The sequence below is a fragment of the Neomonachus schauinslandi genome, chromosome X (assembly GCF_002201575.2).
Source record: "Neomonachus schauinslandi chromosome X, ASM220157v2, whole genome shotgun sequence".
NCBI lineage: Eukaryota > Metazoa > Chordata > Mammalia > Carnivora > Phocidae > Neomonachus > Neomonachus schauinslandi.
In genome coordinates, this window is record NC_058419.1 from 39,015,680 (window position 1) to 39,039,279 (window position 23,600).

The 23,600-nt window shown below is 37.9% G+C and overlaps 1 protein-coding gene across 2 annotated transcripts in view; it reads right to left on the minus strand.

Annotated features, from left to right (window-relative positions):
• Positions 1-5,080: 5,080 nt before the first annotated feature.
• The window catches only part of COL4A5 (collagen type IV alpha 5 chain), a 231,544-nt gene continuing 213,024 nt past the window's right edge, over positions 5,081-23,600 (minus strand). For both annotated transcript variants that reach the window (XM_021678553.2, XM_021678559.2), the window contains 10 exons: positions 22,948-23,081; positions 19,809-19,881; positions 19,615-19,686; positions 18,469-18,597; positions 17,540-17,638; positions 14,602-14,814; positions 10,136-10,313; positions 7,891-8,005; positions 7,398-7,570; positions 5,081-6,295 (listed from right to left, as the gene is read on the minus strand). In XM_021678553.2, coding sequence (XP_021534228.1) covers positions 6,214-6,295; positions 7,398-7,570; positions 7,891-8,005; positions 10,136-10,313; positions 14,602-14,814; positions 17,540-17,638; positions 18,469-18,597; positions 19,615-19,686; positions 19,809-19,881; positions 22,948-23,081 — 1,268 coding nt within the window. In that variant the 3' untranslated portion in view covers positions 5,081-6,213. The remainder of the gene's footprint in view (positions 6,296-7,397; positions 7,571-7,890; positions 8,006-10,135; positions 10,314-14,601; positions 14,815-17,539; positions 17,639-18,468; positions 18,598-19,614; positions 19,687-19,808; positions 19,882-22,947; positions 23,082-23,600) is intronic.

Here is a 23,600-nt window from a genome sequence, read left to right on the forward strand (position 1 = left end):
AAAAGATTAAAAGTAAAGTGATCGGAAAAAAATATACCATGCTAACACAAAGAAACCTGGATTGCTCTATTGCTATCAATGTAGATTTCAGAGCAAAGAGTATTAATATTTTCTTCACCATATTACCATTATCATAACGATAAAGGGATCATTTCATCAACAGGACATAACAATCATAAATATTTATGCACCTAGTAACAGATCTTCAAAATAGATGAAGTAAAACTGATAGTTGCAAGGAAAAAAAGCTGTATAGCACATTGTCTTGTGCCCATGGCTGCTTCTGCTAGGTCGGAGAGGTCAGAAAAAACATACTGGTTTCTCAGACCAGGAGAAGGATGTGTTTCTGAGAACAGCTTTAGGCTCTTATCTCTTTGCACTCCATGGGGGGGGGGGGGCAGTTTTCTGTACTGCTGCTGGCCTTAAGATGGGCAACAGTTGCATATCTGAAAGTACACAGTCAACTTTAAGAACACATTCAAACCTAGTAATCTCAAAGTCTGGCTTGCTGCTATATTGATTACTATAAACTAAGTAGGGCCCTATTTTAGCCTAGATGTTTTCCAACCTGTCTTTAACCTTTCCTGCCTCTCTAATCTGATAAATAAGCACATACTGCTTGGCCCACTTGGCTTGATGTTTGTTCATCTGATTCCCAGTCTAAATTTCCGCTGAAGGGAGCCAAATAAGGAAAGCTACTACATGTGAAACATGACCAATGGAGGTTATAGTTAGTGAACTCAAGTTGCTTTTCTGTGTGTTTAAGTGTATATTAAAGTAAATGAAAAATGACAAACTTTCCTGTTGGAACTAAAGAAATTTTCCTCTCCAAGGAGTACGTTCTGCATTGTCTATAATAGAGGATAGATGGTATCTGCATAGTCTTAGGTTTACATAACAATCAAGACACACTGGTTCCTACTTGAATAGTAGTAGCACTGGAGAGTTTGCCGACTAGGGCATTCAAATTCCAGGAGCTTGTCTGGATTCAAGAGTCCTGAAGAAGCTCAAGTGAGGTGGGCACCAGGCCAGACTCACAAGGTTTTCTTTAGCTGCGGAGGCTTAGACCAGACAAGAGTATCCTGAAGTACGGTGAATTCACTGTAAGTCCTTTGTGCCCAAGGGCTAATTCAAAGGGACCTCAGTTGCTGTGAAAAACACTCATCCATAACTGGGAACTGAGGTTCCCAAAACATGCAGCTTATAACTTCTCATGCGGCAGAAACCTCTGTAGTGCCAAGAGTCTCCACCACACAGATTTCTGATTTTTTTGACACAGGCATTTTCATGACTAGAAGGTGATGATTAGGTTTTGAGTGAAAAAGAACTTAGTAACATGTTCGATGACCTTGGGATAGTCACGTAACCTTTGTAAGGCTCGGCTTCTGCATCTGTAAATGGAAACTAATCCTTGCACTGTTTGAATACATCAGGGTTGCTGAGGCTCAGATGGAATGATGTGTGATGAATGACATTTTAATGAGAACTATATAAATGTGAGGTGTTACTTTTGTTGCTACTGAGGCATCAGGAGGAGTCTTCCTTAGAGCCCAAGCAAGGGTCGAATTATTGTGTCAGAGAATGACAAAGATCTGACATCTGGTTTACTGTTGTGGCTTGTGATAAACTGGCAATAGCAAGCACTTTACTGGCCCTGAGGAAATCAACCAGAAAACACTTTCACTTCAAAAGAAAGTATCGCCTTTAAAAAGTCACCTCTTGTTAGGCTCCATCTGGCCCTGGTTGAAAGTAGCGAGGAATCTCAGACTGCCTTTGGCTTTAGAGCCAGTCCCATCTTCTGTAATCTCCAGTCTAAGCATTCACTCTCGCACCCTTGATGAACAGAAGGGAAGCAGATCTGAAGTACTTCTGTGGGCTCACCTTTCACAGAGGCTCTTGAGGCTAGGAAACCACTTATTTTAGGTGGTTTAAATAGTTTATTTCTTGGCCTAGTAACACTTTGGAGCATTTTTATTGACTGCAGGCATGTACAACTGGCTTGGCAAATTTCTCTGGTGGAAGTAACACTACCAGGAATTTTCTTTCTGGGGCTTTCAAAGATCAGTTAACAGTGCTTAGGATCTTGTCTGCCAATGGGGCAACTGAGATTCTTCATTTGGAGTAGGATGGTGCAAGGCGAATGACCACCTAGGGGGAAGTCAAAATGTATATGTTTTTTAGAGATTCAGTGGGGCAATATTTGGAAAAAAAAACCTAAATAATTTAGGGCCATAATGAACATATTTTGCCTCGTTTCACCCTAACAACCTTGGAATGCAGCCTTCAATAAAGCTTGGTAAGCTCGGTCTTAGATTAAGTAATGTTAATTCACATTTCTGCTGGTCTATCCCTCAGTTCAAAGTGGAGGATGCTACTCATGCTTGCCATTTTATCAATCCACCCTCATTTTCCCACATATAGAATGAAGCACCTCCAGCAGGTTTTGGAAACTACAAGCTGTTGTAGGCTGCTGCCGACTTGTCATCATAAATCTAGACCCAAAGAGATGAGAGGAAATTGGTTCCCAGAACCAGAATGGGAAATAATTTAAAGGAACAGATCATCTTGAGAGTAGCAGGGACATTCAGTTGAGGAGCACAAGCCAACCTGAGGTCACTACATGTGCCCCACGAAAATAAAATACCCTGACATCAGTCTTGTCCTTTGCTCTTCTCTCCTGCTGGGGGCATCCCATTGGTCGAACTCAACCAGAAGCCAGAGGGCACAGGAACCCTCTGGGGGCAGAAAGTAGGGCAAAGAAGGCCATGCGAATCTGGAAGAGGAAAACAAAAGAGAAAATGCTCTAATGTCAACAGTTTGTCATCCTGTTAGGTCATGTGTTGGGCATGCTATCCACTCATAGAGAACCCGAGAGTCAAGGTTACATATGTGTGATCTTAGCTTGTCCACGTGTTAGGGAACGGCTTGGTGAGCCAGCTTCCTCTGGATAGCTACTGCTGGCAAAAAGCCTCCTGATCTCTTCTAGTCTGACCTAGAATTAGTAAGATTTGGTAGTCAAGATGGAAAAGCATACCTCTTCTTAGGAGTATGTATTATAATGACTATCTATCTTTCAGGTTGAATTGATTGTGGATTCTTATCTGTCATGGTACTCTACAGCTAATAAATATCTAGTGAACGTTTGTTGTTGTTGAACTTGGAAGACAGGCCTATCTGGATTTATTCCTTCAGTGTCCCAACTTATGAGTACCTCCACCATAGAAACCTTCCAAACAACCTGACTATACTCTAGAAACCACTGCTTTAAAATAAATGATGTATGATTTATAAATATTATTCAATTGATTTTGGAGCTGCCTAGGGATGAGGGTGTTTGTATAGTGCAGCATGAGAACAGAGCTTCTCTGCTAAAGAAGCCAACTGAAGTGTTGGCCAAACAAAAGTGACTGCACTTTGCTTCTGCGTTGAGAGGCATGGGAAGTACTACCAGGGCCAATTCCTAATCAGGCTCTTAAGAAAATCTTTCATAGCAAAGCTGTCCCTTCTTTTGGATGCAGATATTGGGAAACTGGGACACCTCTTAAAATACTTGCTGTTGATCTTTACGAGGAGGAAAGAATACATGAAGCTTAAAACAAGAATCCGGAGGCAGAGCTTCCGACAACTTCAACACCACCATCAACAATGAGCTCAACAAATCATTACTCATGCTTATTTATTTTTATAGGCAATAGTGCCCTCTTGTGATTAACATATGAATAAACCTTCTGATGGCTTGGTGTAACCAGTGAGTTTTCAATTAACCATGCCAATTGAGGCAAAGAATTTCACGGACACCGCAAGAAAAAAAGGGTTCTTCAAATTTGGCCAAGTGAGAAAATACATGGTACAATCACAGACTGTCCAACAGAACCTCTTTGGAAGCTTGGAAGTGATGATTGTAACACCAAAAATATGTGTATCACTTGGTTTGTAGATGTACAAGAATTCAGGACTTGTATCTGGTTAAGGAAGATACAACTACTTGTATCTGGTTAAGGAAGAACAGCTCATCCATTGCCTGCTTACGTGGGAAAACCATTAGGCATGTATGACTACAAAACTCACTACAGGTAACTACTAGAGCAGTTACATCAGAATAATTGTTGACTATTCAGTGGCAAGGGAGGGTCAACAACATTAAGGTCCTGGAATGGATTGAATTCATGTACTTTAAACAACAAAGCAGGACTGGGGATAGCTGGGGGGTTACGAAACACATGGACTACCTACACATTCAACTATTAAAATGTTAGGTTCTTTCTGAGGCAAGGTTTTCAACAAGATAAAAATGAGAGGGAGAGCAACAAACAGCAAAATCTCTGAAATTAGTGCTTGCAACTGTAACCCCAGGAACAACCTTTAAGGGTATTCCTCATGCAGAAAAATCTATGTGATGCAATATGGTGTTTTCATTTACAACTACCCATTAGTGTTTTCAGTCACATGGCTATATGGAAAAAAAAAAAGCTAGAATTTGCACATGCCTAGCCTTGAAATCAACAGTATTATTAAGCACTTATCATTGTTTAGAATCTAACTTCTATAACTACAGACTCTAAGCTTTAGCTTTTACATGGGTTCATATTAGGGTCTAAAATTCTCAAAATTATTTTGGTTGTTTCATATTTTAACTGAAATACAAATTTTATTATAGAGTCTTTTAATGCCTCTTACTTTTAGCAAGTTCTCAACTAGAGAGCTACATGTGTTCATTCTTAATCATCAGGAATATTAACTCACTAATCTGCTTTTACATTATTAATGAATTCTTCCCTAAATAAAAAGTTGTTCTGCTTCCTTTCTCAGCCAACAATACAATATTGTTAATACATTTATTATTGCAAAAGTACTTTCCAATGGGTTGTTCTGTTTATTAGAAAACGTTTACATTACTCTATGTCTTCTGTCAGCTATGAGTGATCAAAGTCTGCAGAAACCTCTTCGGAACTGCTCTAAATGATTCTCTGAGAAGGGACTACTTGTTGATGTGCAGATATGTAGTCCATCTGTAAATGAGCAGATTTTTACACATAGTCTGAAGAGATACACAACAATCCATTCTTACAACATAGGATATCTTTAATTAAATTGATAATGGTGAGTTAAAAAACATGAAGTGAAAAGAGGACAACTAGGGAAATAAGGTATTCTAGGACTATTTATAATAAAATGTTTAAAATAAAAAAGAGGAAGAAACATCAACTGGCTTTGTAACTGAAGAGAGAAGACTAACCAAGTATTGTCTTCCCAGTTCTTGTACAAGCAGAGACCACAGGAGAATAATTCTTACAGAAGAAGCACAGGGAACAAATTATCATTTTTTTTGTTTCTCAAAATTATATGGGAGGACTTTGCCTAGTTAGGGATGAGCAAAAACAAGAAACATTTAAAAAGGGGGCATCTGGTATTGAGGATCTTGAAGAATATAGCAAAAGAGAAATTGTTCTATTAGATATTATAATTTGGTATGTAACATGACCATTTAAAATTCTAAAATGACCTATTTAAAAAAAAAAGTCAAATAAGAACTTAGGGGACAGAACTCAAAATAAATTTACTCTCAGTAGTAACTTGATGCAAGAATATAAATTCTTTCACTTTGATAAACATGGATACAAAATTTTTTTGTCTGTATTCTAGGTTTGCCTCGGTTGTCTTTAAAGAGTGATACATGTCAGGTCACATCTAAATGAGTCAACACTTTGAACTAAAAGGCTGTTTACACAATATACACATTCTTTACTTACAGAGCAAAATAAGCTTAACACTTTTATATTAAAAACCTGGGATACAGTAGGATTAGTAGCACCATGAAAAATAATTCTTCCCCCAAACTGCAGTCTTTTATTTTACTCAGTGTGATTCTTCTCTTAACTGAATTTTTAACGTGCTGTTTTAAGTTACTGGGCAAAATATATAATCTTCATCTTATAATCCTTGGGGAAAGTCATTCTGGACCCAAAAAGTAAATTCATTTCCTTATTTCATTCATAGAAGACTAAGAGAGACCTCGCTCTGGCATATTGTTGAGGTACATCTGAATCTCCATGTAGTTACTAGTCGGCATGTCCTCTTGGCCATATATAGTAGCACCATTGGTGGCAGCAGTGGTAAAGTTGGGAGGAGTGAGACGTTGCATCCTGGGGATTTTATATATATATATATGTATATATATCACATTTAAAAACACACAAGGAATTCTTCAAAATGTTATGTCCTCTTCATGCACACTTGACATCGGCTAATACGTGTCCTCAGGTCTCCTGCTTTCAGCGTTTCTGACTGAGGTTTGCTGGGAAATAAGAAACAGGATGATCAAATTAGTCTTTTCTGGTTTTTCAATTCTATTATTGGTTCAAATTCACACCCATACATCCTATTCATGCTTAAGTAGCTCTCCTACGACTTAATGATTAACTTTTGAGCAATGTGATCTAGTGCAGTAACTGGTATGGCCAAAGAGCCATTAGTGGTCATAGCTAATTTTGTGACTCTTCTCTTTATTACCTTTATTTGTCTCTCCCTCTTTATCTCTTACACATTTTTCTAACAGTCCTAGAATGAGGGAGATCTGGGCAACTGATGATGAATAAATGATAAAACATACGCATATGAAATGCAAAAAGATAATTGTAAGAAAAATATCAAGTAATGATAACTCAAAAGAAGCAATATATAAAAATTAATTTAAACCAAAAAAAAAAAAATTCCAATAGATTGAACTATCCTGAAGTACATACACTATATGTGGTCTTACTCATTCAGACACTTGGATGAGAGCATTGAAAACATCCTGGGAAAGGGGCACCTTCATGACTCAGTTGGTTAAGTGTCCAACTCTTGATTTCGGCTCACGTCATGATCTCAGGGTTGTGAGATGGGGCCCGCGTTGGGTTCTGTGCTGGGCATGGAGCCTGCCTAAGAGTCACTTTCTCCCTCTCCTGCTTCTCCCCCTCCCCTCCCACATCATGCTCTCTGTCTCTCAAAAAAAAAAATGTCAAATACATAAGAGAAGAAAACATCATGGGGAAAGAGATCACTGGACTGAGGCAGGGATCATAGATCACAGCTTCAATCTTCAATTCCTGGAGTGGCCTCAGTCTAGTTGAGCAGCTCACTTATTGTTGAGCAGGTCACATAACCTTTTCTTGCTTTGTGTGTTTGCTACCGAAGGATTACTACTACCAAGCCATCTGAAAGTACACATACCTAACGTTAGCCAAGTCTGTTTTTCTGTCCTGAATCAAGTATATGAAAAGAACAAGCACAAATGAAAAACAAAGTCCACTAAATCTTTAACATTTGTTGGGTATAAACCATCCATGAATTGCTTCTCTCTTCCCTAGTACTTCTGAAGGAAGCTTAGGACTGAACTAAAGCCATAAGGACCTTACCTGAACATGTCTGACACATCTACAGTTGCTAGCCAAAAGCTGTAGGAGTTGGCATAGTAGTTGCAGGTACCCCGCCCATGACATTCAATGAAGGGAGCTGAACGAAACTCTTCCAAGCAGGAACCAGGGGAGGCCAAGGCTTGACCTGAGCCCTCTGCTCCTGCGCTTGTGTGCTAGAAAAGATAAGGGAAAAAGTGCCACTGATACCTTAGTGAATACCCAAAGATATGTGCTAAATATGACCAAAAATTCAAATCCAGTGAAGGATCTAGGGCAAGAGATAAGAGAACAGTATCAACACCAAGGGTACTCAACAGAAGCAACAGGCAGATTATGAAAATATATTCCAGAAAATATGTGAAGGGGGACACAATATTTGGACAGAAGCTATTTGAGGTTCATGCACATGACAGGGATTCCTTGTATTGGGAAGATATACAGATATTATGGACAGTCAGCTACGATGACAAAGACAAGGAAGAGTATTTCATACCATCATGAAGGAATAGCCAATCCAAAGAGAATCCCATCCCTGAGGACAATGGGGAATCTGGATGGTCTGACTGTGAACTGCAATCACCACAGCCGGAGCTTCACATACTGCACATCTGGTAAGGGAAAAGGAGGGGGACACAATCTACACAGTGAGTATGTGGGAACTAGCAGTCCCTCTTCTTTCAAAAGCCTTCCTGGTATAGAAGCCCATTAAGGTGTCTTCTATGCTCACAAAAGCAGGAGAAAAATGCACTTCAAGAACTGCTTTTTCATAAGCCCTGTCTCTCCCAATATACTTAATAAAGTTATAAATGACAACTGTAAGCCTTTTTTTAAAGAAACTACACAACAAAGGCCATAGCATTTTCATTTTCCATTCTGCCTTAAATTTGTATTCATACTTGCTATATAGTCAATGCCATAATTGCTGTAAGAGCTTGGCTTCATGTATTGCACATACTACTTGCTGTCAAAGTGCCCAACTGGATGGTAGACATTTATTTAGTAATGCTGAAACTGTAGTGACAACAATGTCTGGTGAACTGAAAAAGACAAGAAACAGACACTTTCTCAATCCCCACCCATTATTTTTGGTCCAAAGGATATTTATTAACCATTTGGCCACATCTAGAGAAATACAGCATTTCCAGAATGCTGGGCAGCTACCCAGGCATGTGGAGATGTGGCTTAAATCTATAAAATCAAGTAAAGCTGCAACACAGTAAATATAGCTGAGTCTACCAAATCTTTAATAAATATCATGAAGGGACCTTCTGACATATGACTGAAACAATTTGGTGAAGTTTATCTACAAAACAGGAAATACCTTTAAAGGACCTTTTACTCCCAAGAGTTGGGACTGACAAAAATCACAAAAAATAAATTCCCCCCAAATCTGGGCAAATGTACTAAAAAGGGCACCATGAATTTGCTACTAGAATGAAGCGGGGGAAATCGGAGGGGTAGACGAACCATGAGAGACGATGGACTCTGAAAAACAAACTGAGGGTTCTAGAGGGGAGGGGGTGGGAGGATGGGTTAGCCTGGTGATGGGTACTGAGGAGGGCACGTTCTGCATGGAGCACTGGGTGTTATGCACAATGAATCATGGAACACTTCATCTAAAACTAATGATGTAATGTATGGGGATTAACATAAGAATAAAAAAAAAGAGAGAGAAGCTGAGCTAGGTTTAACCTTTATATTCAATGTCAAAGAAACTAGACTCTCCAATGACTCTCCTTTATGGTTAGTGGACTCCTAAATCAATTGGGCCATGATCAGAATGAAAATGGCAGTATCTCATATGCCTAGGAGATTGAGTTAAACTAGAGTTCTAATGTGGCAAAACTCTAGGAAGTCTCTACTAATGGTACCTCTCTCCTGTTAGTTACTCATGCTCCAAACCTCAGCTATCGTTTCCTCTGTCTCATAACTAATCAACTGCCAAATCCTATCTATTGTATTAAAGTGATACATGTCCCCCACTGACAGTTCCAATCCATTCCTACCGGGACTACAGCAATACCTTCAATCTAACTGATCTCTCTATTTTAGGACTATCTCCTCTGTAATCTATGTTACATGTTGATGGCTCTGTAATTTTCCCTGAAGTGTAGCTCAAACACTTTTGGAAGCTCCCCATTATATACCAGATTAATTCCAAAATAAAACCTGATGCTGAAAACCTTCTACAACCTGGGTCCAAGTTAACTTTCCAATCTCTTCTCTCTATGCAACCTTTACAAGCGATATTCTAGACACATCAATCTACTACCTATTCCCATGTTCTCTGCCTAGTATGCCCTTCCCCCTTATAACTACCTGTATCTCAAGTCCTTCCCATCCTTTAAGTACTAATCAGGTCAAAATACATTTCTTCCATATAGTCATCCCAAATTTATCCCATTAAAATGAAACATTCTTTTCCTTATGCTTTCATAACATTTTATTAGATCTATTGTAACACTTAGCCAAGACTGATATATATATTATTTTACATATATTTGCCTAATGATTAGTCTGATTTCTTTGTGTATTACACTATTTCTATCATAGGGTCTGGTCAAAAGCAAATCCCCACTTAATACAGCTTAAACTAAATACCTAACTGAATATTATGAAGGCACCTCTGTCCTACACAACCTGGGAAGAATATGATCAAATTATTAGCTTTAGACTCATTTCTGACTAGCTAAACTAACTGGGGATTGGTAAAAGTCAAAGCTACACCAATGTCTCACCGACTAATAAATGGCTGGATGCTCCGGCCCTTCAGGGGCTCCATGCTCATTGGCATGGGCTCTGGGGTGGACAGCCAGTAAGAATAGTCATTTCTTGAAGCAAAGTTGCAAACATTATTGATGTTGCAGAACATGAAAGGCATGGTACTGAAGCGACGAAGGCAGCTGCCAGCCGTCCCTAGGGAGAATTGGGGAGAAAAGGATAAAGGACTATACTATGAGATACTTTAGTTTCTTTTGAAACCCTAACAAACAACCTTTCAAGGAGAAATATGCCCACATTTCTTAGATAATAAATATACTTTGTTTTAGATCTTCAATTATAAGATGCACGTTTACTTACATTTTTAACATTTCTAAAATCAGGATATATCTTATAATTTATGTAGACATTTATTGTTGCAGTTCATTATATATTCTCCAACAGTGTTTTTACACTGGTGATGTACTTATAATAAAATATTATGGAGAATATTGAGCAATTGATTGTGAACAAGTGAAGGACACACACTGAGTTTCTATAATATCTGGTTAGTACTTCCTCTCCAGCCTACCATCTCTTCTTCCAAGACATCCTCAGTATGTATCTTGTTTGTTTTTGCAATCTCTTTGAGCCTAGGGACAATGGTAGTGCTGACCAATATGCACAGCAACCATGAACAGGTTTGGAGGTGAATAATAAAAAGGAAAAAAAATAAGAGAGAAAGGAAGGATGCAAGGGGAATAAAATTCAGGACCGGTAAGGGCAATAGAGGTTTATCTATCTATCTATCTATCTATCTATCTATCTATCTATCTATCTATCTATCTATCATCTATCTATATCTCTATATATAACTCTAAGTTATCTTTTATTCTTATTTATTCACCAAAGAATGATGAAAAATGGTGTACCCCCCCATTTTTAAGTTTAGATATAAAACTTTTCATCAGAATTTCAAATTGATACTATACCAGTTATTAAGGTATTGGTTATTGTCTCTTGGCTCCAAAGCTACCTTTTTTTACTCCACTTTGTGATACTGGAGCCTGGGACTTTTGCAAACCACATTTCAAATGTTACCAGCTGTCATGTCTAAAACAAACTTTTTCTCTCTTTTAAATATATCCAACATAATGGGGTGCCTGGGTGGCTCAGTTGGTTGGGCAACTGCCTTCGGCTCAGGTCATGATCTTGGAGTCCCAGGATCGAGTCCCGCATCAGGCTCCCTGCTCAGCGGAGAGTCTGCTTCTCCCTCTGACCCTCCCCCCTCTCATGCTCTCTCTCTCTCTCATTCTATCAAATAAATAAATAAAATCTTTAAAAATATATATATGTATATCCAACATAATGATTTGAAACTTAACAATAAACATTTTTTTAAAGTATATAAACTCATCTTTAACAAGTGGAAGTCATTCAATGCTCCTTTTGCATTCGGAAATTATATGTCCATTCCACTCTTCTCACACAGTTTTATCCTAATGTGTTTTTTATTTTTAGTTTTTTATTGATTATCCTATTTCTCTGAAATAAAAATGTATAATAACTTTAAAAAACTTTCTATGATCATAAGGTTTACATGTTAAATATTTTTTGAATTGTCATCATTATATTGGGAATTTATAAAAATACAGATACTATAAATTTTGATAATTTCTAAACACAAAAAGTAAACTTTTGTTGGAAATGCATTTCCTAATGAGATGGATTGAATTATAGAGCCTCAATTAATGGAGACTTTAACAAAACCATTATTTTGAGTTGTCCCTTTGAATTTGTCCCCCAGAGGTTTTCACAATTCAAGGCAATATGCCATACTGTGAGTCTTTCATAAAGTGGGAGATGGGTGATAGTGAAAGGGGATGTGGGAAACAGGATTATCCAAAGCATATACACAGGCCGTTCAAATTCAGGAAAAAGTACATATGAAAGTTGAGGATTTGAAACTTGATTCCTTTAAAATTATGCCTGTGTAGTTCTTGGAAATTCCTCATGTATCCAAAGGAATATGCTTATCTCAGACTGAAATGACTGATAAAAGACCAATACTTCTTAAACCTAGTGGATCGTCATAATCATTGGGAATTTTTACATAAGGGGTTTGGGATGGGTCTAGGAATCTTTTCAGAAGTTCCCCAGGTTGAAAATCATTGATTTAGCCTAATAATTCTTTTTTCAGAGGAAAAAAACTGGCTCAGAGAAAGGTGACTAACTCAAGATCATGTAAGAGTGAATGACAAATTGGCATAATTGAAAACGAATGGATTTAGCACTGGTAGGTGTTGGGATTCAATTCTTATCTCCATCATTGCGTGCAGAGGTTTGAATTAGTCACTTAACCTCTTAGCCAGTTTTTTTGTGTATAAAATATAAGAAAATAATACTTGTCCTATATCTTTCTTGATCATAGTTGTGAAAATCAAATTGGAGAATGAAAATCAAAGTTCTTTTTATTTATAAAGTAATTTAATAATAAAATATTACTGCCTAATTGGGGACAGGGTTGGCAATATCCCTGGTGTGAGAAAGAAAAGGAAAAGGTACATAAAAGGAAGGCCCATATGAAGAGAACAGGGGTGTTTGGTTGCATCTATGCTTTAGGCTGCACACAATGATGCAGAATTCTGTATTGTCTCCAAATTTTCGGAGAAAATTTTGAGGAAAAATCTCATGAATTCTCAATGCCTCCCATTTTCTAAAACTATAAGGCTTTAATAGACTAATTATTCTTAGTATTTTTTTTTGCTCCTATACAGAACAGTTTTAGTATTCCATCTGTTACCTCCACCCTCTTTTTTTACACACCATAATCCTTTCACTAATCCACCATAGACTGTATTTATTTGATCAGGTGATTGTTTCTTATAGCTGTCTCTATTCTTTGCTTAGCCATCAAGCTCTCTCCAGTTTGATCCCTGTGTGAGCCATAGAAGAAACTCTGCAATCTGGGATCACTCTTGGGATCTTGGGCCCTGTATCATGGCCTTCCCATGTCTGAGGCCTATACTGTACCTGAGTCAGGGCCAGTTTGTAGCCTCCATGTTTGAATGCATAGTATGACAGCCCTTGTTTGACCAAGTACATGCATTTTGGAAAGTTACAGTGACATACTGGATTGCAGATCCCATTTTTTATTTGAATTACATTTTTGAATTTCACGGTGCTCAAAAACTTCTAATGGTTCCCTGACTATCAAGTCAGGGATTTGAAGTTTATAAGCTCGATTATAGGTATAAGTTAAGACTCTGATAGTGAAGAGAGAATGGCCTAAAAGGAGAAGAATTTTATGGGAGGAAGACTAGAGAGATTTATGTAAAAGATAAGAATATTTTCACCATGAAGATTTGTCAATTATAAAATCAGAAAGAGAAGATGCTACCTAAAGAAAGTAAATGCGGGAAGGAAAAATAGCAGAGGAAAGATGAAAAGGAGACGAAGAAAAGTAAAAGTGGGAGAAGAAAGTTGGCGGGCAAACTCCTCCTATATTTGGCTTCATTAAATGACCTGTGACTCTTGGCTTCCATGTCAGTGGAGATGCCGACTCCGGTGGGCCAGCACTATCTGGCAGATGTGGCCATATGCCCTGGGAATAGACTGAGTAGAGAAGACCTCTGGAGGTCTCTGTTGCTGCAGAACTGTTTTCACAAAATAGCCTAGCTAAAGAGACCTCAGGAGGTCTCTTACTACAGACACTCCAGAAACTGGGAGCCCAGACTATCTTCTTAAATGTCTTTATGGAGATGAAGAAGGGGATAATGATCCTTAAAATTGGCAGCCGCAGGTCACACAATGGGGCTTTGAAATCCAAAGTCAAAATTCCACAAAAAGAAATGTTAAGGATTAGAAGATGTCTTGAGAATCACATCCGGTCCAGTCTCATCCCATCAACCAATCTGCCCACCACAGTATAGAGAAGATGCACGGGAACACATTAAATGAAGTGTATTTTATATAGAAATATGGTGCTTTGCATAGTTTTAATCTACTCTGATAATACTTTACAAAGCTAAGACACTTATTTTAGGAACTATAAACTAGCATAATTAAGAAATGACCTTAATTTCTTTGATTTAGAAATCAAGATTCTCTTCAGAACTTACCTTTCAACTTGACGAAGACCAGTGTCAGAGAAGAAAAAACTATCTTCTATGAATCAACATTGCCCACTCAAGCGACTGCTATACCATAGAGAGCCCAGGGAATGTTTTCTTAATAGCTAACAAAGTGTACATGTGGCCTTTCCCAAAATGTGCTGCTTTAGGCCAAGAATTGTACCTCACACTAGCTAGCTAAAGCTTTTAGGGTAACGTATTATTTATTTAAAACTTACAGTGAATATATTTAGCTGCCCTTGACATGGTCTTCAATTTGGAAGCCCCCCCACCCCAAATAGAGATATATACTTTGTCCAAGGTTACTCCAGAATCCAACAAGGTTTTCAAAACAAAACACATAGTAAAAACTAAGATGCCAGTTATCTTACCCAAGTCTTGACCATGAGCTCTTTTATTTCCTTGAACATACAGGAGAGAAAAGCCTTCATAAATCTGGACAGTTCCATGTGGGCATTGTGGTGCATCTGTTGTCTGGCTGTGACGTGTGATGAGGAATCCATGGGCGATAGAGGAAGTTCCTGGAGGACCTGGGGGACCTTGCATTCCATCTGGTCCAGGGGGACCATCCAAACCACGAGTACCTATTTCCATGGAATCGTCAGTATACAAAATTTAAGTGAGCTCTGATCCTACTATTATGGCTACTGACAAAACATTATGATCTCATTTGACTCGTTAATTTAGTCAATATTTATAGAGTGCCTATTAAGGTATTGTCAGATATCACGGATTTGGAGATAAATAAAATATGGTCCCTGCCCTCAAAGAGATTTAAACATATATTTTTTCTAATGGAATTGGTTGACAGCATTAGGCACTAAATGAGTACTGGGCAATGGAACATTAGATAGGAAGAAGTGATGCTTATTTGGGAAGTCTGTGTGTTATCTAGTCTCTTGCTCTACTAAAGGAGTCCAAACCCCATGACGAAATTTCAGTCTGCTGTTTTGTTCATCAACGAGAAAGGAAGGGTGTGGTTGCCATCAGTCTGCCAGTTTCAGTGCTGAAAAACATTTTCCTTTGAATCTGTCTGGGGAATTATTCTCAGGCATACCTTTTTGTTTAGAGAATAGGCAGGGCACTACTAAAGCAGCCTTTTCAAAATGTCTATTTTCAATTTACCAACGGTTCCCTTTCTCTGTTTAGTCTCTTGATTTGAGCCTATTTTACAATTCTCTTTATATACAGGCCTTCTGCCACTGTGTATATGCATTTTCATTTTGGGGAAACTTCACAGCAATGCCCATATGTGATGAAGATGACACTAACTTGTTCCTTCCCTGATATACAGTTAATGAAATGGCAGGGTATTGGTTCCAGGAAGGCCATAGGTATTACCAGTCTGCCTTGCTGCCACTGATATTTATTTGCCAATAAATATTCTTTATGTTTACATTATTTAGAGTTATATTTATATTGTCTAGAGTTGCTAATATATATTAAAAATCTACTGAGTTGGGCGCCTGGGTGGCTCAGTTGGTTAAGCGACTGCCTTCGGCTCAGGTCATGATCCTGGAGTCCCGGGATCGAGTCCCGCATCGGGCTCCCTGCTCGGCGGGGAGTCTGCTTCTCCCTCTGCCCCTCCCCCCTCTCATGTGCTCTCTCTCATTCTCTCTCTCTGAAATAAATAAATAAAATCTTTAAAAAAAAAAAAAAAAAAAAAAAAAAAAATAAAAATCTACTGAGTTTATGATCTTTTATTTCTATTTTAGCAATCTTACTTCAGTGTGTTTTTTAATTTTAATATTTTTTATTGAAGTATAGTTAATAAACAGTATCATATTCATTTCAGGTATACAATATAGTGACTCAACAATCCTATACATTACTCAGTGCTCATCATGATAAGTGAGCACTCTTAATCCCCTTTATCTATTTCACTCACCCCCGACACACCTCCCCCCTCTGGCACCCACCAGCTTGTTCTCTGTATTTAAGAGTCTGGTTTTTTATTAGTCTCTTTTTTCCTTTGTTTGTTCCTTTGTTTCTTACATTCCACATATGAGTGAACTTATATGGTATTTATCTCTCTCTGACTTATTTCACTTAGCATTATACCTTCTAGGTCCATCCATGTTGTTGTAAATGACAAGATCTCATTCTTTTTTATGGCTAAATAATAGCTATATATATATATATATATATATATATATATATATCCCTCTTCTTTATATATATATAATATATATATATATATATAATAGCTTCTTTATATATATAATAGCTATATATATATATATATATATATATATCCCTCTTCTTTATCCACTCATCTATTGATGAACACTTGTACTGCTTCCATATCTTGGTTATTGTAAATGATGCTACAATAAACAAAGGGGTGGGTATATCTTTTCAAATTAGTGTTTTGTTTTCTTTGGGTAAATACCCAGTAGTGAAATTACTGGATCATGTGGTAATTCTATATTTTTAATTTTTTGAGGAACCTCTATACTGTTTTCCACAGTGGATATACCAGTTTGCATTCTCATCAATAGTGCATGAGGGTTGCTTTTTCTCCACGTCCTTGCCAACACTTGTTATTTCTTGTCTTTTTGATTCTAGCCATTCTGATGTGTATAAGGGGATATCCCATTGTTGTTTTGATTTGTATTTCCCTGATGATTAGTGATGCTGGGCATCTTTTCATGTGTCTGTTGCCATCCGTATGTCTTCTTTGGAAAATGTCTATTAAGCTCCTCTATTTGTATTTTTTATTGCAAGGTGACTCAAATTCTTTTTGGAAGTAGCTTGAGAACATACTGGAAATCTAGTTGATACCAGATTCAATATTATCAGGAGCACCCGTTAATGAAAGAACTAAAAACCTGAAAATCAATTTGTCATCTCAGTATAAGATGCCACTCTGACTCTCAAAGCTCTATGGGTAGCACTTTAAACTTTACGAACCTTACAACTGTATTACTGAATTTTATGGGGGAAATTACACTCTGTTGTCATATTTTCAAATGTGGAAAGATTCACAATAGTTTCAAGATGGTCATGGGATTTAAATCAACATACTGAAAATTATCAGAACAGGTAAGTACAGTGAATACCTGGAAAAACCTCATCTTGAGGAAAAACTGTTTTCCAGTACTCTAAACACATAAATAAAAACAAGCTTTCTATGCTTTTCTGTATACTGGCAAATCTCCTTGTATGTGCTGTCCTATTTTCCCCCAACAACAGATTCACCAGCTAGCGATACTCTCCTAAGAAGAAAACTCTCACAGCTCCAACTGGACGTCTAGAGGTCTTTCAGACTTGAGACTACTATCAACAGCAGTGTTTTACTTGTCTCACCTGGCTGGCCGGGCAGACCTGGGTCTCCTTTGCGCCCTCCTGCACCATCAAAGCCAGGAAGTCCATTGCGTCCCGGATCTCCTGGAGGGCCAATTGGACCTACAGGGTAAAAAATAGGGTCTTCAAATATGGGTATAATAATTCCATAACCAGACAGATTTAGGAAACTTAAGGTTCTTGAGTGTCACTAAATTCATAGTCTGGTCTTGTCTTTAATCCAGATACACAAAGGAATAGCTCAAGCCCGGGACAAAGAAGCAGACAAGGATTTAGCTTTAGTTTTAAACAATAGATTTGTGCCTGTGAAGATTCCCATAATATGGCACTTGTGTTCTCTTTGCCTCAGAACAAAATAGGAGTGCAAGGCCCAACTTTTGTTATCTGTCTCACCATAGGTAAGGTTGTTACTGCCCGGTACACTTAGTTTATGGAAAGACTAACAACCAATCACTTAATAAGCGAGAAAGACTGAACTTAGTTTCTAGCTTTCTTGTATAATCAAAATTGGCTGCAAGCATAGAGTCAAATGGCCAACTAGACAGGAGTTAGTTTAAAAATCACGAGGCCTCACAGTGGGGAGCTGATGGCTGATCAAATTAGCTTTCTATCCTTTTGGTGGTTGGGATAGAGAAAGCATCAGATCTTAAATGCATATTAATTTCATTACAAAGTTTTTAATAACATTAACCTAATCATTCAAATTAAAATAGCCAGAGGAACTGGCTAGAAGAGATTAGACTGGGCCTAAAGGAAATTAAGGCATGAGAAATTAACATTTTTAAGAAAAAAGGAAATGGGATCTGTGGTGGTCTGGTATTCTACTAGTTGTTGAGACTCCTCTTCTCAGAGACAAACTATGACAAGTAAAATGAGAACTAGGGAAATGTTCTCGAATAGATAAGGCTTAGAATGATGATCTGCAAAGGCACCTGGTAAGCCTTGAGGTCCTGGTAGTCCTGGCAGACCTTTTAATCCAGGCTGGCCTGGGATCCCTGGTGGACCAACATCTCCTTTGATTATAATACTCTGTCCTGAAGGACCAGGTAATCCAGGGGGACCTAAGAGGCAAAACACACAGATTGGAAGGTAGGAAAGAGAGAAGCCAGAAGGAATGGATGCCAAAGTGTCCTAAGGTCAGAATAAAAATTGGTGCGAAAGAAACAAGTTACATGTGTTGAAATGTTGACATGTCCAACAGAAATCTGTTTGGGAAAGCCATCATCTCACCCAGAAGACTGAAAAAATGAATAATTTCTTTAGGGTCAATGGAAAAATTAGGCCTATTGTCCCTATTTTCGAGCCTTGAAGCATGACTTGGTTACTAGAAAGTCTAATCCATTACAAATCTGTGAACACTGGTGTCAGGAGAAGACAATTCTATTTCCTGACAAGTCCATTCTGATTCTAACATCATTTGCAGTTCTTGCTTGTTGTGCTTGTCATGTGTCCCACTGAACTTGTAAGGGAATTTAGCAGATGTCCTATTTCAGTTTACAGGAAACTTCTATAAGTCTCCAGCAAAAAGAACTATTTTTATATTAAAAATATTTTCAATTAAAAATGACTTGCTCTTATAATCTGTTCAACTGAATATGGGAAAGTTAATATAAAATCTAATAAAAATCTTAATGAAGCATTCTTGTTAGTCCTGCATCCATCTTAAACTCAAAAGATCTGGTCTCGGGGTGCCCGGGTGGCTCAGATGGTTAAGCGTCTGCCTTCGGCCCGGGTCATGATCCCGGGGTCCTGGGATTGAGCCCCACATCGGGCTCCCTGCTCAGTGGGGAGCCTGCTTCTCCCTCTCCCTCTGCCATTCCCCCTGCTTGTGCTTTCTGGCTCTATCTCTCTGACAAATAAATAAGTAAAATCTTAAAAAAAAAAAGATCTGGTCTCAATATTTCCTTAATAAAATAGACAGGTTGAGAGATAGTAAATAGAGGGAGAGTTTTGCCTACTCGCTCTCAGTTGTTGGGGATTGAGACTCTAAAAGTTTAGTTCAAAGACAGAATGCAAACTTTCAAATTCCTCAATGTGCTTAAGAATCAGGTATAACTAGCTCCTGGAGTAATTCTTACCTGGGGGACCAACAAGTCCTGGATCCCCCTCAGGGCCAGCTGAACCAGGTACTCCACTGGGTCCCTTCATGCCTGCAAAGAAGGTACATAAAATGGCACCGCAAGGTAACAGGGCCATAGCGTTTGCCCAGTCAAATCAGAAAATGGGTATCTTATCCCAAAGGAGTTTAATATAAAAACAACCCTTCAAATACCTGGAAATCCTGGAACACCAGGGAGACCAGGATCTCCTTTCATTCCATTGAGACCTGGTCGGCCAGGATTACCCTAAATAAATAAAATCATTAATTTTAGAAAAGAACTGAAGGGGAAGGGAGTGAAATTATACAGTATTCATATTCACTGATAGCACTTGCTCTAGAGTCAAACTTCGAGGATTCAAATCCCAATTTTGCCCCTTACTAGCTTGTGTAACCTCTAGTTGATTTTTTAACCTCTTTGACTCGTAGTTTTCTCACCTCTAACATAGAGAAAATAATAGTATCTACTTCATGGTTTGTTTGTTTGTTTTTGTGAGGATTAAAGGAGATAGCTCATATTAAGTACTTAGAAAACTGACTGGCATGTAGTGTGTACTTAATAAATGGCAGCTATTATTTTATTATCATGAACAAAGGCACTTTTGTTTAAAGTGTAGCACTGAGGTGATAAATGCTTGGGTTAGAATCACATGTACAGAAATGCTAAAGTCTGCAAGACTTAGCAAAAAATATAGGAGGGCCTATTAATTAATTGGGTTTGAGGGCCAGGAAAACTATGGGAAAAAGAAGAGTTGAGAATAAGTCTAGAATGTACCTAAAGGAAGAATAAATGTGGGACAATGAAACTTTTATCAGTAGGACTGAAAAAGGGGCAAACCTGGAACATATTCCAACATGTAAGAAATGGCTAAAAAGGAGGGCATGTTAGAAAGACAGGATCCAGCTTGAAGAAGTTTCCAAATCAATGATAATTTGAGTATCGGAATAGACGACAGTTTAAAAAATTATAAATCATTAAAAAAAGAATTTATGAGTCCATACTAATAATAACTAGATAATACATGGAAAAGAAGGGCCAACTGGTATATGTGGAGGTAGCACTAGAGTTGGAAAATCATCACTATATTCAACCACTAGATTGGTTGGTTGAGGCAAAAATCATAAATAGATATTAAATACATGGGGAAATTTTGATGAGGAGCAGTATATTTGCATGATCTTAATGTACCTTCCCATAGTTTTGCTTATTAGTTACAGGGAAAGAATAGCGACCACGCAGTGGAGAAACCAGATAACAACTTGTTGGAATGATCAAAATTAAGATCATCAATGAGGGGCAGACAGACATTGTGGGCCCAAATATCTGATGGAGGACACAACATCACTCATGTAGTATTCCAGCTGGGGATGCATAACTAGAATGAATAAATAGCAGAAAAAAGAAGAAACATTCTGTTTTAAAAAATGGTGGACGGGGCACCTGGGTGGCTCAGTCTGTTAAGCGCCCAATTCTTGATTTTGGCTCAGGTCATGATGTCAGAGTTGTGATATGAGCCCTGTGTTGGGCTCCATGCTCAGCACAGAGTCTGCCTGGGATTCTCTCTCTCTCCCTCTCCCTCTCCCCCATCAAATAAATACATAAATCTTAAAAAAATAAAAATAAAATAAAAACGGGAAGGGGCTACATTTCTTCAACAGTGTCAAGATCGTGAAATTAAAAAAACATTGTTTAGCGGGGCGCCTGGGTGGCTCAGCTGCTAAGGGTCTGCCTTCAGCTCAGGTCATGATCCCAGGGTCCTGGGATCGAGCCCGGCATCGGGCTTCCTGCTCAGCAGGGAAGCCTGCTTCTCCCACTCCCACTTCCCCTGCTTGTGTTCCCTCTCTCGCTGTGTCTCTCTCTGTCAAATAAACAAATAAAATCTTTAAAAAAATAAAAAACATTGTTTAGCAACTGTTTCAGATTGAGGAAGCATAAAGTGATATGACAGTTAAATGCAATGCATAATTTGGTCCATACTGGAGGAAAACAATACTATCAAGGACAATTACTAGGTCAACCAACACAATGAAAATATGTAAAGTAGAAATAAAAATTTATATTAATGTTTAGTTTCCTGAAATTGATAACTGTTCTGTTATCACATAAAAGAATATCTTTAATTTTAGGAAATCTCCTGCAGTAAAGTATTTAGTGCTAAAAAGACATGATAGTTACAACTTATTCTCAAATGTTTCAAATATATATATATATATATAATTACATACACACACATAACATATGGGGCAAAACATTAACAACAAGTCCATCTGGGTAAATGATACATGAAAGGTTTTTTTTTTACCATTCTTGGAATTTTTCTATGTTTAATGTTATTTCCATTAAAAAATTAGAAAAGGTGCAAACGTAAGAACTAACTTGCACAAAAGAAAATGAATAAAACTTGATAATAATACAGATTTATAAAATGTTGCTATCAGGCAGTAGTCTTGAATCAGGCATAGAGACATATGAACTAGAAGCACCTGGGAAATGGATGAGGAGGGACTAAGTAGAGAACGAATAAAGAGAGGACTCAAAAATTAAGAGTATGTGTCTAGAATAGTGATGATATGAGGAAAAAAGGTTAGTTGTTGGAAAGCTTTAAGGACTACTGTTTTAGATGGTTTTTTTTTCTTTTTTCTGCTATAAAGCAGTCATCAGAGTTAAAAGATTGAGCCCAGGTTGTGTTGGTTGTGATATCTAACAACAATCTTCCTGAATGAATGCAAGAAGTGTTAATGATCCATAAAGAAGCATGTGACTTTCTGGGTCACTCAAACCATTGTGGAAAGTACATGAATACAAATGTGGGGATATGTTATGCCCTTTTTACAGGTGAAGACAGAAACCTAAAGTGTCTGTCTGTGTTCCTCATAGACACAAAGCAGAAGTGTACAGTGGAGCTGAAATTTGACCCTAACTCTATCTAATTTCAAAGCCTAAAATATCCCCATTCAACTATAATTACTTCCTTATGAATGGTCTCTTCCACATGTAATGCTCTGATATATACATCTTCTTTTATGAATTTGCTTTCACTGAAATGAAGGTTTCTCAAACCTAAATCACATACATATCAATGACTCCAGGTAAAATGTCTTCTGAGGAACCCTTTAACTATAAAGTAGCTAAGTCCCTTTAGTTGGAAGAAGATAGAAAACTTGCCTTTTTCTTCTTTTGTAATTCACCAGTAAGGCATGCATAGAGCCTTGACCAGTAAATACTAATAAAAAAAAATACAGCTTAGAATTCTCATTTTGAATGCAAACACCCACACCCCTTTCTCATCAAATTTCTACTCTCATTTCGTACCTGGAGTCCTGGTGGTCCTTGATCTCCTTTCAAACCAGGCAAACCAGGTTGCCCAGGTTGGCCTGGGTGTCCTCTCTCTCCTTTAATACCTCCATTTCCAGGGAGACCCCGGGGACCTTCTGGACCTGGTAGACCTTGACAATGCACAACAAATGGCCATATTTCAGTATAGCATAAAAGTAGTATAAAAGCCTGGCTTCTAAAATATCAGTCTTCTAAATCCTATTAGTTTGCAGGATAAAATCCAGACTACGTCAAAACATACAGACCTATGCTAACTCTCTTTCTAATATAAGCTGGGCTGGGTTCTTTTTGTTATCAACACTGGTCTGCAGTCCTTTTTAGTTTGCATTTTATTAAACATTAAATCTCATAAGCTCATATTTGAAGACAGGACTCAGGACATTAAAATAAAGACTGCTTCTGTAATCCCTAAGTGTTTCACTTAAGTGAAAAGAAACAAACACCATACATAGGGCACTGTTCTCAAACTGAAGCATACATCAGAATCCCCTGGAGAGTTTGTTAGAACAGATTCCCGGGCTCACCCCCAGAGTTTTGGATTCAGAAAGGCAGGGGAGGGGCCCACAAATGTGCATTCTAATAAGTGCCCTCTAACTAAAGCTGCTGGTTCCAGACCACACTTTAAGAAT